The sequence below is a fragment of the Centropristis striata genome, chromosome 6 (assembly GCF_030273125.1).
Source record: "Centropristis striata isolate RG_2023a ecotype Rhode Island chromosome 6, C.striata_1.0, whole genome shotgun sequence".
In the NCBI taxonomy this organism is placed as follows: Eukaryota; Metazoa; Chordata; class Actinopteri; order Perciformes; family Serranidae; genus Centropristis; species Centropristis striata.
This window is the reverse complement of record NC_081522.1, coordinates 6,668,641-6,684,241: the sequence shown is the minus strand read 5'-3', so window position 1 is coordinate 6,684,241 and position 15,601 is coordinate 6,668,641. Positions and strand designations below refer to the sequence as shown.

The following is a 15,601-nucleotide window of genomic DNA, read 5'->3' as shown; positions in this document are numbered from 1 at the left end:
TGCACAGTGACGTCACCACACCCACACAGTCCACGTAAAACCTTTAACTGTTGTGCTACACCTGGTTCAACATGTGGGCTGAGCAGAATCAGTCAGCCTGTCCTGATTTAGGTTCAGATTTTTGTTTTAGTGTTGTTTAAAAGGAAGTACAAGAAGCATTTCTCGCCAAAGCTCATAAGCAGATCACGAGTCATTGCACTTTCTCTGCCGTAAAGTGGAAATTTGGCCTCGTCAATCAAATTTTTTAATGAATAAACTGTGAGCAGATGCACACACGGGAGAGATTAAGTTAACAGCGTGGGGTGAGTGTTTGTTGCCGCTGTATAGTTTTTATAAGTGTTACATCACTCTCCCCGAAGAGATGCTTTTGAACATTCCTCTCAGGGTAACAACGGGTTTGTTGGAGCAACAGGAATGAACTTTTAACATTATGTTCCAAATTAAGAAACGGGTGGCAGGAGAGGTTTATTCTCTGATGGACCTGATTAGCACCATCTTGTGGTACAGACTAGACTTGTGTTTTAGTTGTGAAAAAAACAAACATGTTTTTTATTTTTTTTATTTTGGGCCTGTTGGTTGCATAAAACATAGTATCTGATGTCCCCTTGGGGTCTGGGAAATTATACAAGGTATTTCTCACAATTTTCTGTCATTTTATTGGCAAAACAATGAATGGATATAATAATTGGGAGATTTATCGATAAGGAAAACTGTTATTTGCAGCCCTACAGCAGAATTACCAGTCAATGGACCTCGATCATTTAAATATAGAAATAATCTGATTGTTATATACATTATTACAGTTCAGTATCATGCAGATTTCTGAAGCCTTATTTACCTTCTCTTATTTACGATTAGTTTTTCTTACCATGCTGTATTATCCCATTCAAAAACAGTTATTAACTATATGTATTATTAACCTTTCTCTCTCTCTCTCTCTCTCTCTCTCTCTCTCTCTCTCTCTCTCTCTCTCTCTCTCTCTCTCTGTCTCTCACACACACTCACTCAATTCAATTCAATTCAATTCAATTCAATTCAATTGGCTTTATTGGCATGACGTAACAATGTATATATTGCCAAAGCAAGCATCAGAAAAAAAAGATAACAAGATAAGGAAAGCAATATTTACAATAAATTATTATATTTAAAAGAAAAGAAAAACTAATAACAATAAAAGAAAGCAATATACAATCATTGAATTACAATCAACATATAATTTATACTATCTAACTCTCTCTCCCTGCAGCACATTGTCTCAGTGTTGTCATGCAGTAGTGGCTCTGCTCTACCCCTTCACCTGGCAGCACACGTACATCCCCGTGCTCCCACCCTCCATGTTGGATATAGTCTGCACCCCTACACCCTTTATAGTCGGCCTCCTCTCCAGCTCCCTGCCTCGACTCAAAGAGCTGCCCATAGAGGAGGTAAGACGAGATTGTTTGCGGCGCACAGACGGTGGTGCCCTTGATTCTGAGCCTTTCCTCCACTGAACAATAGCTCCAGGAAATGACATCACTCTCCCTCTGCTTTTCCCTCAGGTTCTGGTGGTCGACCTCGGCAACAGTCGCTTCCTACGACAGGTAGAAACTGTAGAAACACAAGGGAGACGTTGAAAAATCTCTCTTGTTGCCACATGGAGTCCTTTTACACATGTGGTGACTCTATCAGATGTTATGTGAATTCAATATGTCAGTTCACTGCATGTGTACTGTATTTACATCTGTGTTTCTGACTCCACAGCTGGATGATGAGGACTCCATTCTTCCTCACAAGCTGCAGGCAGCTCTCGAGCATGTGTTGGACAAGAGGAGGGAGCTGGCCTGTGAGAAAGGAGATCTGCCCAATGGTGACTAAGCACACATTATTTTCTCTCTTACGACATACTACATTTAAACGACATATGTATGTTCTTTTGGGAAGTACAAAATGTACCAAAGACAGTGCTGTCAAATGACAGTGTAAGGAATGGTCTATAGCAGGGGTTCCCAAACATTTTTAGCCACGCACCCCCTTCTACGTCCCAACCGTGTTGACGCACCCCCAATCCCCCACACCTTCAAAAAAAACAAAATGCAATAAGCTTTTTTATAGCCATATTAAAGGCGGCATGTTTAATCATGCTCAAATGAGAACACACATATAATTAAATAATCACCATCACAACAATGCGGTCTCGCATTTGAATTAACCTGAACACAGTTTCAATATAATGCAACAAAGTTATGTGCAAGCTTCCACTTTTAAGAGCAAAGAGGATGATGGCAGGCTCAGGATCAGAGGCAGAAAGCACATAAGTTGGGAAAATGTTGTAATATTTTGAGCCGCGTTGAACAAAAATTGCAGCAAGTTTAAATGAGCGTGGAGCTAAACAATCCGTCATCATAACACAGGTTGGAAAAATGGAAGAAGAGAACTTCTTCTAAGCTTCATTTTAAGATGAAGTGCATTTTGAATAGCCTGCATTTATTTATTACTTAATATTACAGTTTTTGATTTTACATTTTACAAAGGAAATGTTTATTTACACTTGTGTGGGGGAAAAAATGTAATTGTGTAATTATCAGACCGCCATTACATTTTACATCTCGCACACCCCCTAGCGGCAGCTCGCGCACACCCAGGGGTGCATGCACCACACTTTGGGAATCCCTGGTCTATAGTAGGGTTGCACCTGAATATGTTAACATTTTTTAGAAAAGCACAATTAATGTGACAGAAACAATTGTTTTCTGTACCCATATATTGAAAAGTACAGTACGAGGATTATGGAAATGTACTTTATAATATATTATATGTCAATATTAAATCACTATGATGCTTTGAAGGCACGGAAATTCTCTTGCCATTGAATAGTTGCCTGAATTAACATGACTTCTGCTATAAACCATGCCCATTTCCAGTTTTCTATCACATCACAGATACAAAGACAGGTATTGTTGGCTGAATGAATAGAGGTACAGATAATAATGTCTCTGTACAACTTTAGTCTATAATACTGTTTGCATTCTTTTAAATAAAATAATTTTAGGACATTTCACCGACCTACTGTAGGGTCAATGTAAAATAAAATGCCTTGAAAACGTATGTAATGTGTAAAAATGAGATGCGTCAGAAAAGTGTAGTATTTGTGAATTTTCTGTGAGTAAGATGTTTATTTTCCTACATTCTGAGTTAGACATTTGTTTTAAAATACCTTGGCAAGACAGTCGTTGAGTCATTGGTATTGATGAATCTTGCAGATACTGGATGTATTAGTCATTCTGTTGTATAGGGCAGGAAATATTCTGTGATTTAATCTTTCCTATTTTATATCTCTCCTCTCCTGTACCTCCACCCAGACTCCAGCTCCCTCAGCACAGTGGTGTCGGAGGCCTTTGTGCGTTTCTTTGTGGAGATGGTGGGTCACTACTCCCTCTTCATGGGTGGAGCAGAGCGGGAGGATGAGTCCATCTCTTCCCCTACTTTGCCCAGCCCCTCGTCTTCCCCGTCCTCGTCCTTTCAGCGAGAAGCCTTTCGCAAAGCGGTCACGTCTAAGAGCTTGAGAAGGTTTTTGGAGGTGTTCATGGAGACTCAGATGTTCACCGGCTTCATCCAGGAGAGGGAGCTGCGCAGACAGGGCCTCAGAGGTACTGGGACTGGATTACCTGCAGATCTCTTGACAGCATAGTTTGTAGCAGAAACAGAACATACTGGTTGAACAAGACGACCTCCTGTATGTGCATATGAGAATGATTTCATAAACTCTTGGACTGGATAGATAGATAGATAGATAGATAGATAGATAGATAGATAGATAGATAGATAGATAGATAGATAGATAGATAGATAGATAGATAGATAGATAGATAGATAGATAGATAGATAGATAGATAGATAGATAGATAGATAGATAGATAGATAGATAGATAGATAGATAGATAGATAGATAGATAGATAGATAGAACAAAAATAAATAAATAAATAAAAAGAACAACCTAGGCATACTTCAAGCAATAAAATATAAAATATAAAAAATACAATAAAATACAATAAAATGTAATGTAAAAATAAGTGTGTCTTAAGAAGGAGTATGTATTAAGGAGTAGAATTCCAGTGCAGAATAGATATGAATATGCAGTATAAAAATGTTGGTGCTATGAAACAAATAAGGTGCAATGAACGGTGTGCAGAAATGTTACACCAATCAACTAATACATTTGACTTTTTTTAATATCTGACATATGACATTTTTTAAATGTTGTAGTTAAAAACAGAACCCACTCAATCTCCATTGATCCACTGGTTCTGGAGCTTTCAACCATATCAAATTGTCTTCATCTGCAGATGAAATTTAGTGTTCATGACATTATGATGCTTAAACTTTCATTATACTGAAAACTATTTTAGGGACAAAGTGCGGAGAAAAAAAAGGCAAAACTAACTTTAAGGGATCCTGTGGTATTTTCTTGTAAACATATGTTGTGTTTACATTAATCTTTACTCCCCAAACCTTGTATTTGATGATGGGGACTGTGTGATACGGTCAGAAGCTCTGGAATAAGTGTGTGAGTCGACCTTGAGTAAAGGGTGTTTTGCCAGCTGCTGAAAATCTCAGTGATGTGGTTATTTTTATAGATTCTGGTTACTTCAGTCTTTATTTAAAGTGTATTATACCATTATTCTAACTTGTTTTAATCCAGTGGTGGTAATGATCTAGGTAATCTCTTCTTAAATATTTGACTGGTAGTGTTTGCTTTGTTTTTTATTTCCAGGTCTATTTGAGGTGAGATCACAAGAGTATCTGGACTCACTTCCAGGGAGCGAACAAAGAGGAGTCAACAAGTTCCTCAAGGGTCTAGGTAAACATTTTCTGTACAGTCTTGATTAATCAATTAATCGATCAGTTATTTTACCATAAAAGCTGCCAGTAATGTTGATTAGATCACAGTTAGATTTGGCGGAAAAGGCCTCTGATCTTTGAGTGAGTGCTCAAGCAGCTGAATCATTTTGTATATTTCTTTTCAGTTTCATTCACATCTTTTACCTTTTGTTTTTCAGGAAACAAGATGAAATTCCTCTCCAAAAAATGATGCTTAAAGTCAGGATGTTGTCATGTGTGAAAGCAGGAAAGAGCATGAAGAGGTGTCTCGGGAAAAAAGAAGAAGGAGGAGACACGCTCCCTGGACGCAGTAAACGTAGAGATGGGGATGTAGAGAAAGACCCTTGAAGTGAACTGAACTCATAGTTGGTGTAAAACATGAGGGAATCTGGGAAAAGTTTGTGTTTATCTTCCAGTTTCATTCCATAAGTGTTGTGAGGAGTTTACTCAACTCGGACCAAAACTCCCGTCCAACACAATAAAGCAATGCCTAACAGTGTCTCGTTAGACTTTTGTTTTACAGATCACAGTGGATCCCTGCAGTGTATTACTGTATAGCACAGCACAGTGTAAATGTTTTTAGGAACAGCGTTCTCCCATTGTCATGACCTCACCTACAAACCTGTAAGAGGGAGCGTCACTGAGATCCCATTTTGTACAATAACTTCCTATACATTCCAAGTATTTTCTATAGAAGCTTTTATAAATACAATAGTACAACTTCTTCATAAACAGGAGGCTTTTAAGTTAATTTATATTCTTTTTTTAGATAAACTTAATCTCTTTTTTTAAAATTTCCTTCAAATGAATGCAAATAAATCTCCTGTAGTTTGTAATAGGCTTTATTTAACAGAGTCCAGTCCAGACTGTTTGTAGACCACTTTGGGTTGTTGGGTAAATGTACCACTGTTGTAAGTAAATAAATGTATAATGGATAAAGGAATGAGCACCAAAAGGAAGACAATGTAACAATGAAGAGGAATTCAATGTGAATACATCTCTCACTTGGGTTTTAATGTATGGTTTGGATAGTCTCAATGTCAAAGGAAGATGTGTATCTTAGGCCAATCAGTATCAACGTGTTCACAGAAGCAACTAGGTTTGACTTCAACTTGATTGAGAATGCAATGGAACTTTTTAAATAAAGTGATTTGAATTTTTGAATTAGACAAATGACTCTTCTTTTATATAATTTTATAGATTATTGTATTTTGTAAAAATGATTTGAAGTGAAACCATGTACTATTTGCTGTTAAGTTACAGATTACTTCTTGGGTCCTACACCAAGGTTATAATAGTTTTGGATTTTTCATTAGTTTTAGTTTTAATTTCGTTGTCAATTTTTGTTTTCAAATTCAGTTAGTTTTAGTGTTAGTTTTAGTTTTTTTGTAATGGGGTATTTGTTGGGTGCCAGATTCAATTAGGTCACAATAAATGTTTCCTTTGTCTGATCCATCTCAGCCCCAATAAGTTTATTAAGTCATAAAACCAGATAGATTAAATAGATTTAATATCAACCAAAAGAATTACGTATGAAAAAAGTTGACAAAGACGAAAACTAAGGACATTTTCACTATAATTTCAGTTAGTTTTAGTTAGTTTTGTAACCACAAAATACAGTTTCAGTTAGTTTTAGTTTTTTTAAAAACTCTTGTTTTTATTTTTATTTCAGTTAACAAAAATGTTTTTTCAATTCTAGTTTTTGTTATTTCGTTACTTTTCGTTAACTATAATAACTTTGTCCTACACTTCCCATAATACAACTCAGCTACACCTCAGTGGTGTCTTTCTTGGGTTCCTGAACAAAAGCCAGCAAGCAAAAACCCAATGTTGCTCAAGTTATTTCAATGGAGTTATGGCTCCTCTTGAGCCACAGAAGATATTATACAACTGTTTACACCAAGGTTATAACAGTTAACTGAAACTTAACTAAAAATCCATGCTAGGTGTGAAAAAGGCATTGTAGTTAACTGAAATAAATTAAAAACTAGATAAAAAAATAAATAAAAATAAAGCTGAAGCTATCGTTTATTTGCATCACTAACTGAAATAATAACTAACTTAAACTGAGCTAAATCCAAAAAATGAAAATAAAAACCACTGAAAACTCCAAAAGTATATTTAGCTCTGGTTCACACAGACTATGCAGTACTCCCTGTAGCTGGTAAATTGACTTTGTTATTAAATTCATGGCTTCATGTGTTTCTTAACCCATAAGAACCCACGGTGACATGAGTGTAACAAACACTTTAGTGACTTCTCCAAAATGTGGCTGTGACTGGAAACAGAAATCTAAAAAAGTAGCTAATTTCAAAAAGCTTATTTTTTGTTACGAGGCTAAATTTGAACCCATTTAACAATTCTAATCCGTTAATAGGGTGTCCTTTATTGCATTTAACCCTTTTAGGGTTTGTTATTTATTTTTATTATTGATTTATTATTATTTTGTTACTTAAAAACAAATCTGAAAAAGATTTTTTTGTTAAACATCACTACTACTTTAATATATGTTGTGGAGATCCAAAGAAAAAGGCACATTTATTTATATTAAAATAAGAAATATCATAAAAATAAATACCATAAACACCCAATGTGACATATGTGTCACATCACAGATCTTTGACATTTAGGGGTAGAATTGGGGTAAAAAAATCATAAATGTGTTCTATGTGGTCCACTTGGTCTGTGGTATATCCTCCATAATTGTATTTAAAAAAAAGGATAACTGGGTCTGGGTTCTTATGGGTTAAGCAAGACACTTGACTCAGCTCCACCTCCAGGGGGCGCTGTCTCTGCATCTTGTGCCCTCTTTCAGGGCACCAAGTGGAAAAAAACAAAAATACAATGTATGAATGTAAATACTTTGTTTGCACAGGTGTTCACCTCCTGATATACCACACCCAAATAATCACTGGTACAGCCTAATGGTTTTAGAGGACAGATAATTAGGTAAACATGTAGGTAACAAAGGGATTTTACTTGGTTGCACTACAAGTACACACAGTGGTGGTTCTACACAGGGGCCTACAGGGGCCACTGCCCCTGTGAAGAAGCCCTTGGCCCCTGTTGTGGCCCCTGTCTCAAAGTAATAATAAAATGATCAATTTATAACAATGAACGACGGAACAATTCTTACCTATTTTTTATTGTGCACAATGAGAGCAACATCTCATTGTGCACAAAAGGAACCCAGAATGTGTCCATTGTATAATAGTTTAATTGTGCAATAAAAGCTTGTGTATATAAAAAAAAGATCATTCTCACTATACTGCACTTTCAAAATAAAATAAAAAGTAATTGTGCACAAAAATGAGAAATGTCATTGTTGTGCAAAAGTGATTATTGTTGGTAAGTCTCTTTGTTTCAATCAGTGTATTTGTATCTTCCAAATATACTTAAATGAGTTATAATCCCAAAAATAAAGGTTTTGAATGCCTAAATATAATTAATGCCGTTTTTTAATGTGCCCCTCTGATTTAACACTGGCCCCTGCTTGGCCCCCACAGTAAAACTGGTCTAGAACCGCCACTGAATACACGTCTGCCAGATCTAACTTTGGATGAGTCAATATTGTGGGGAAAACCTACACCATGAGGACAAAGAAACATTTGAAAAAATGATAGAAAAACACAAGTCAGGAGATGATGACAAGAACATCCTCTTGGATAAAGTTAAATCGGTCATTAAGAAGTTGAAAGAGAGTGGCACACATATAAACATTAAACAGGGCTTTGTCAGGGTTAATCCCAACAACTGGTGAATGTAACAAGCAATTTTGAGTTAAATAAAAATGATATACTTGCACAGAGCTGCTTAATTTGAAACACAGACAATGAATAAGTCCATTCACAACTCCAGGTTGCTAGTATAAAAGTCTTCCAGTTTGTGGCATCAGAAATGGATCTTACCAAAGATCAGCACTGTGTCGTACCCACAAGATCCACTGGAGGACTCTGTTACCCAATTCATGTGATCCTGCATGTGTTGCCTCAGCAGAGTCCAAAGTTCAGAATCACATCTCAGACAAGTTGGCCTCCAGGCCTTTAATGTCTTGCACAACATGCCCATAAGTCCAACAATATTATTGCTTTTGTCTGCTTATCTGAGGATATAAGAAAAGGATATGTGAAAACTGGGACTGAAAACAGGCTCTTACTGGTGGCACTCCCCCAAGAAATGTTTAAAAAATGTGTTTCAAAAATCTATTTGATCTGATCGGAGACAATATTAAATAATTTTTTATACCCCAGGTTTCCTGAAATTGTATGTTTATATAGGAAAATCAGGCATTATGTAATGCTAACCTTTGGTGAATTTAGAAAAAATTGGTAGAAACAAAGTCAAAGTGAAGTGAAATAAACACAAAAAAATGAAATTTTAAAATGTTTTCTCTATCATAAATCATAAAATACATTATATCTTCTCCTTAACTACTGAAACACCTGACAAGAGGAAACAGAGATGTACTTTAATAAACTCCACCTTATTTAATACCATGTAGTGTAGGAGATAAAAACAATTAATGTATTATGTCACAAATCCCACAGCAAAAAGCTGTACCAACACCAAAACTGGATAAATATGAACTCAAATTAATATTAATAAGACAACAAAGCGTCCAATAAATAACAAGCAAAAACAGGGAAACTTAAAAAAAGTCTTACACATTTTATTATCCAATTTAGCTCTAATATGGGCCAAAGTTCAACAAACTTTATTATCTCATCAATAAGGCAAAAAAACAACAACATACTTCTGGATTTCATTTACTACAGCATCTTTGATATAAACATACATATATTGAAAACTGAGAATATATATTGAAACCTGATAATATATATAGAAGGTTTTAATATATATTCTCAGGTTTCAATATATATTCTTAGATTTCTAATATATATTCTCAGACTTTTGATATATATTTTCAGACTTCAATATACATTCTCAGGTTTTAATATATACTATCATACTTAAATATATATACTCAGGTTTCAAAATATGTATATATTGTCAGGTTATATATAAATAACAATTAAATAAATATAAATAATATATATATAACACCACATGGTATTAAATGAGGTGGAGGTTATTACAGTATTAAAGTGGAGGTTATTAAAGTACATCTCTGTTTCCTCTTGACAGGTTTCAGTAGTTAAGGAGAAGATATAATGTATTTTATGACAGAAAACATTTAAAAAATTCACTTTTTCGTGTTTATTTTACTTCACTTTGACTTTGTTTCTAACGATTTCTCCTAAATTCACCAAAGGTTTTTTTCTTTTCCTATACAAACATACAATTTCAGGAAACTTGGGCTATAAAAAAATATTGTCTTAATGTAAGTAATCACCTGGGGAAGTTTAATGGTGATATCTTTCTGTCACACATGTGTACTCCTCTATTGTCTATGTAAGAGCCTGCTTTCAGTCCCAGTTTTCACATATCCTTTTCTTATATCCTCAGATAAGCAGACAAAAGCAATATATATATATATATATTTCTTGGTGATATTTCCTTTGCACTCTCCCCCAACCCTCTCACCACCCTTTGCTTTGCTTTCTTTTCCTTTTTGGTGCCCTCCTCCCCTCCTCCCCTCCTCCTCCTCTCCTCCCCTTCGTCATTACGTGTTGACCGGTCAGACCTGCCTCCCTCACCTCCCCTCCCCTCCACCTCCCCTCCTTCTCTCCCTTGGTCTTTTTCTCTGGCTTTTTCCAGGCTTCATGTCATACCACGGCTAATTCCTGAAATTCCTGCCCTCCTCTCGCTTCAAACAAACGGCTTCAGGAAGGAGACGAGGCAGCAGAAAACAAAAAGGGAGGAAAAAAAGAAAAGAAAATAGAGATACTCCTTATTTTAAATCATCTAATATTGCTTTACCTGCCTGCCTGTCACACTGAGTCTCACCAGGTAAGCTCCTACAAGTGTTTTATAATATTTCAAAGTGTCGCTCTCATGTTCAGGTTGAAACTGCGTCTTCTGTCGGAGTGTAAACTTTCATTTGGTTATAATATTGTGGATGATGAGTCAGTATTTCACGCCGCTTTCTCTTTGAACGCTTCTCACTCACTGTCGGAGATAACATTCCTCAAATGTCTCGCATTTCTTCGCTCAAATTCCTGCATTTTTTCCTTTTAATTCCCGGACCGGAGTGTGTGTGCTGTGACTTCCTGTGCTTACAGCCGGAACTTTTTCTTATTTTTTTTGAAGGAATAACGTCATAGCCGAGCAGTGAAACATTAAGCGCGTGTCTAGGTAAAGTTTTACACCCGGCAATTGAGGTAATTTCAAACTGCTTATTTATTAACTCGTATGTTTATTTCCGAGGTTTTTTTTAACCTCTTTTGTCAACAAGTGTGATATGAGCAGACTGGAAGAGGTATGACACAATCAGTGGTGTCACTGTTATTGTTGTCTTTATGGTTCACATTATATCAAATTACTTTTTAGATCATTTAAACACCTGCATTATATCATCACTGTGGGAAGAAATATGCTCAGTATTTACTTAACTAAAGTAAAAATAAAATACCACAATGTAAATTCAGCTTTCAAATATGTACTTAAATAAAACTACACAGTGGTGGAGGAAGTATTCAGATCATGTACTTCAGTGAAAGTATAATTAACACAATGTAAAAAAAAAATCAATTAAAAGTAAAAGGCATTAAAGGTATAATAGTGTCAGCACAACTGACTTACAGTATAAGAGTACTCACTATGCAAGCAAATAGTCAATATAGAGTTTTTTCCTCTATATAAGCTTTAATTATGATTGATTAGCATTAACATCTAAGCAGTATTTTGAGTCTTTGATCATTTTAAGTGATGCTTATTCTTTTCTTTAGATAATAACCTATTCTGTAAAGTAAACAAAGAAGTATACTTCCCTCTGTAATATCGTGGGCTCAGAAGCAACAGGTAGAGTAAGCGAGAAATTATAATAAAATGTAAGTAGAGGTGAACTGTAGCTGTAAGAAAAGCAAAGTTAAGCAAAATAAAGTGTCAAAAGTAAAAGCAATGGTCCCTTACTAAACAGCCTGTAAATATTATTTGATTATTTGTTTTAATTGTTCATGTAGGAGTATCTTGATGTCGAGCTGATTGAAGTGGAGCTCATTTAACTAATCTTTTTTGTAGTTTAATGCATCATAGTTTGTAAATTGTTCATATGATTTGTTGTCAAAACATGTCAAATAAATGTATTGCAGTGTAAGTTTCAACACAGTCGTACAGCAACAAACACTACTCAAGAAATGTAAAGTACAATACTTCAGTAATTAGTTACTTTTCATCACTTGATATCATATAGTGTTCAGTATTAACTGTTTATATTTGGTGTGGTGTAAGTCACAAATAAGTAAATTGCACTTGAGTATTTTCCCTTTATGGCATACAACTTTTCAGAGGGAAATATTGTACTATTGTAATCCACTACATTTGAGAGCTACAAGTTACGTTGCAGATTTTCCATAAGAAACATCTTATAAAATACGATGCATTGTCTTAAATGACCAAACAGTGACAGTAAGCATAACTGCTTACACTATGCATCATCAACAATAATTTATTTTTATTATACATTTATCACTAACTGGGCTCATTCTGCTGCATAATGAGTACTTTTTCAAACTTAAAGTTGATTTTTGCTGATACAGCATCTCTCTAAAAGATCTGAAAACTTCTTCCACCACTTGAATTGAGACATGGTTTATGGAGTTTATTCCTATACTTAATATATATGTCTCCAAAAGCAGGATTAGACTGTAAGAGAATGTTTTTATGTTACTTGAATAAAACCTAATTGTTAGTTTACTTTTTTGTCTTCAATCATATCTTATAAGGATTGCTTTTATGTGTTAACATGACAATGTGTTGGAGGACAAAGAAACATAAAGGAGGGGGTGGTAGAAATTAATTATTTGCATTATCAATTAATTCTTTTCTCCATTATCAGGTGAACAGTTTGGTCTATAAGCTGTCAGCAAATAGTGAAAAAACATCCGTCACCAGTAACCAAAGCCGAAGTGACATATCTAAATAGTATAAAAACCAATGGTTCAAAATTTGAATATATTCAAGTTACTATTGCAGAGGGCAAATAAAATCAGCATTTTTTTACATTTGACAAGAAGAAACCTTTTTTTTTTTGGCATTTGTGTTGCAGATTTAAAATTTATTTTGTCAATCAACTGATTATTTCACCTTAACTTTACATTTTATTTGTTTCAGGACATAAATACAAATCACATGAAAGAAAAAAACATATGTGATGGTGTGCTAGAAACCTAAAGTTTACCTAAACCTAAAGCCTAAAACCTAAAACCTAAAGTACAGTATACTTTAAGATCTTGTGACGGACTCAACATGATACTAAATTTTACCAAATGTGCTTCTCTGAACGATAAAGTATTAAAAATTCCATCTTGTGTATTGTGTAAATATTATGTGTGTGACAGACTTTGTATTGTACGACTCTGTACAACTGCAGAGCTGAAAAGGCAACGTGTGAGTGAATACTTTTGGTCGGGGTTCGAGATGACTAACACAGGGCTTGCTGGCGGGCTTGTGCATGCGTGCGTGTGTGTTATGGTGTCCCGCAGGGCAGCTGAGAAGAGTGTTTTCCAGAGGGGCAACAGGTGGATTTGAGCATAGTGACAGTGTGACGAGGGGGGGGAGACACACCTGTCAAAGCCTCCTCTGAAGTGTCTGACAGCTAGAGGAGTTTGGGTTTTTTTCCAGGCCTTGGCCCTTTTGTTTTCAAGGCTCTGGGTTCACTATTGTCTCAGACACATGAGTTATATTGTAATGTGAACTCTAAGGTTGTATTGTTTGCACTGCAGTAGCATTTGCGTGTGTGGGTGGATGTGACTGGGCCTAGAGGTGGATGTGTATGTTTGTGTGGGTGAATGAGTGGAACAAGTAAGAAGGGAGGTTAAAAAAAAGTATGAAAAGGTGTGTGAGCAAGCAGGGAAATTTTTGCGTTTCTACCTTGTGTGTGTTGAGTTGCCCTGAGACAGGTCCTCTCCACAGCGGAGGAGTTTTTTTTTTTTTTTCTTTTCTACTGTGCTCATCCCACATAGCGATCATTCCTCCTCCGCTCGCACGAGAGAAACGAATAATGCCTCAGATATGAGCCTTGTAGAACAAAGACCCCCCCCCCCCCCCCCCCCCTCCTTTTCTACCATCGGCGCTCTGCACCCACAGCTCTGAGCTGTGTGTGTCACTGTGCTGTCCATTGATTCCAGCCAGTCTGATGGATCTTTCTGTTGGCTTATCTAGGGCTGATATGATATACCCTCTGTCTTCTTTGACTCCACCTTTTTTTGTCAATGACATCTACAGAGGGCCGAGGGTCAAGACTCCCCTGGTCCATTAGATAAGGAGCTGGAGCTGGGGGAAGTGGGAAATATAGAAATTGCAGCAATTGCAATTTTTTTTATCCCTATTTTTTCAGTCAAACATAGATTTATTGGCCACTTGGGGGCAGCAGAAGCTCTAATCACAACATTGCCATATCAACTTTATAAGGTGGTAATATGTCAAACCTGTTAGAACCTGTTTACACATACAAAAGGTACAAAGTAACTCACATTCATCTGAAGTTGTTACTGGCCACCTTGCGAATATGTCTGTAAATTACTCTCTCCTTTTCACTCTGTTTTGGTCGCCACCAACTCTGAAAGTAGAGGTCAAATATATTTCTCCCCAAAAAAAATTTCTGTCATTTTATGTAGTTGTTATCACGCTGGTATCTGTTCAAGTGTTAACTTTTCTGAGAAGTTTGGTTTTAATTAGATGTTAGATTCTATAAAACGGGTGTAACTTAATGATTGACAGCTGTAATTGACTCACAATTGAGCAGGTGAGGTTTTGGGTGAAAATGTAATACTGCTGCACTCACTACTGTGCAGATTTTGGCTCCGAGTGCAAGATTGCATTATTGGTTTTAATTCGTCACCAATTTGTACAATGGTCTCTCGTGTCAAACTGCCATTAGGCACTGAGCAGGTAGTGATTTTTCTTTTAGCTCTCTTGCTGAATAAAACCAGGCTGATAAGAGTGATTCAACAACAGCTGAAATGATTCACAGAACAAAAATTATGATCGGTTGACAATTTCGCTTGAAAGTATCCCCAGTTCCAGCTACTCAATTGTGAAGGTTTGCTGCTTTTTCTTGTCTTATGTGGTTATAAATTGAATGTGTTTTGGTTTTGTCTTGACTGTTGACTGTTTGCTGGACAAAACTAGCAATTTTCACACGTCACCCTGGGCTCAGGAAAGTGCAATGGCTTTATTTACCCATTTTTATAGAGTGATTGATAAAATACTTAGCAGATTAGTTGATAAGTTATGGTGTAGTTTTTGCATGTGTTCCATGTTCATATAAACATGCGTCTGTAACATCTGCACTATGTTGATATGCATGTATTTGTGTACAGTATGTGTGTGTGTGTGTAGTGTGCAGAGCTTGGAGACTCCCACTGGTGCAGCACAGTGGGACTCCGTGCCAAAGAACATGAGCTCTCAGCAAAAAACCCAACAAAACAAACCTGTTCGTTTACGCCGGCTCTCACTGCGACTTTCCATCACATAGCCTGATCCTCAGACTGTGTTTCCTGCCTTTACATTCCCGGCCTGATTAGTGGAGATTGTGACCAGTTGAGTACACACACACGCTCACCAAATACACACACAAATGCACACCCAGACATACATGCAGTGCATGTGGAAGCAGGTTGT

General features: G+C 36.2%; 1 protein-coding gene across 1 annotated transcript in view; it reads left to right on the top strand.

Annotated features, from left to right (window-relative positions):
• Positions 1-6,018, top strand: part of si:dkey-82f1.1 (DENN domain-containing protein 2A) — a 41,059-nt gene extending 35,041 nt beyond the window's left edge. The window contains exons 16-21 of the mRNA XM_059336020.1: positions 1,247-1,424; positions 1,539-1,580; positions 1,741-1,846; positions 3,339-3,626; positions 4,752-4,838; positions 5,038-6,018. Coding sequence (XP_059192003.1) covers positions 1,247-1,424; positions 1,539-1,580; positions 1,741-1,846; positions 3,339-3,626; positions 4,752-4,838; positions 5,038-5,069 — 733 coding nt within the window. The 3' untranslated portion in view covers positions 5,070-6,018. The remainder of the gene's footprint in view (positions 1-1,246; positions 1,425-1,538; positions 1,581-1,740; positions 1,847-3,338; positions 3,627-4,751; positions 4,839-5,037) is intronic.
• Positions 6,019-15,601: the final 9,583 nt, after the last annotated feature.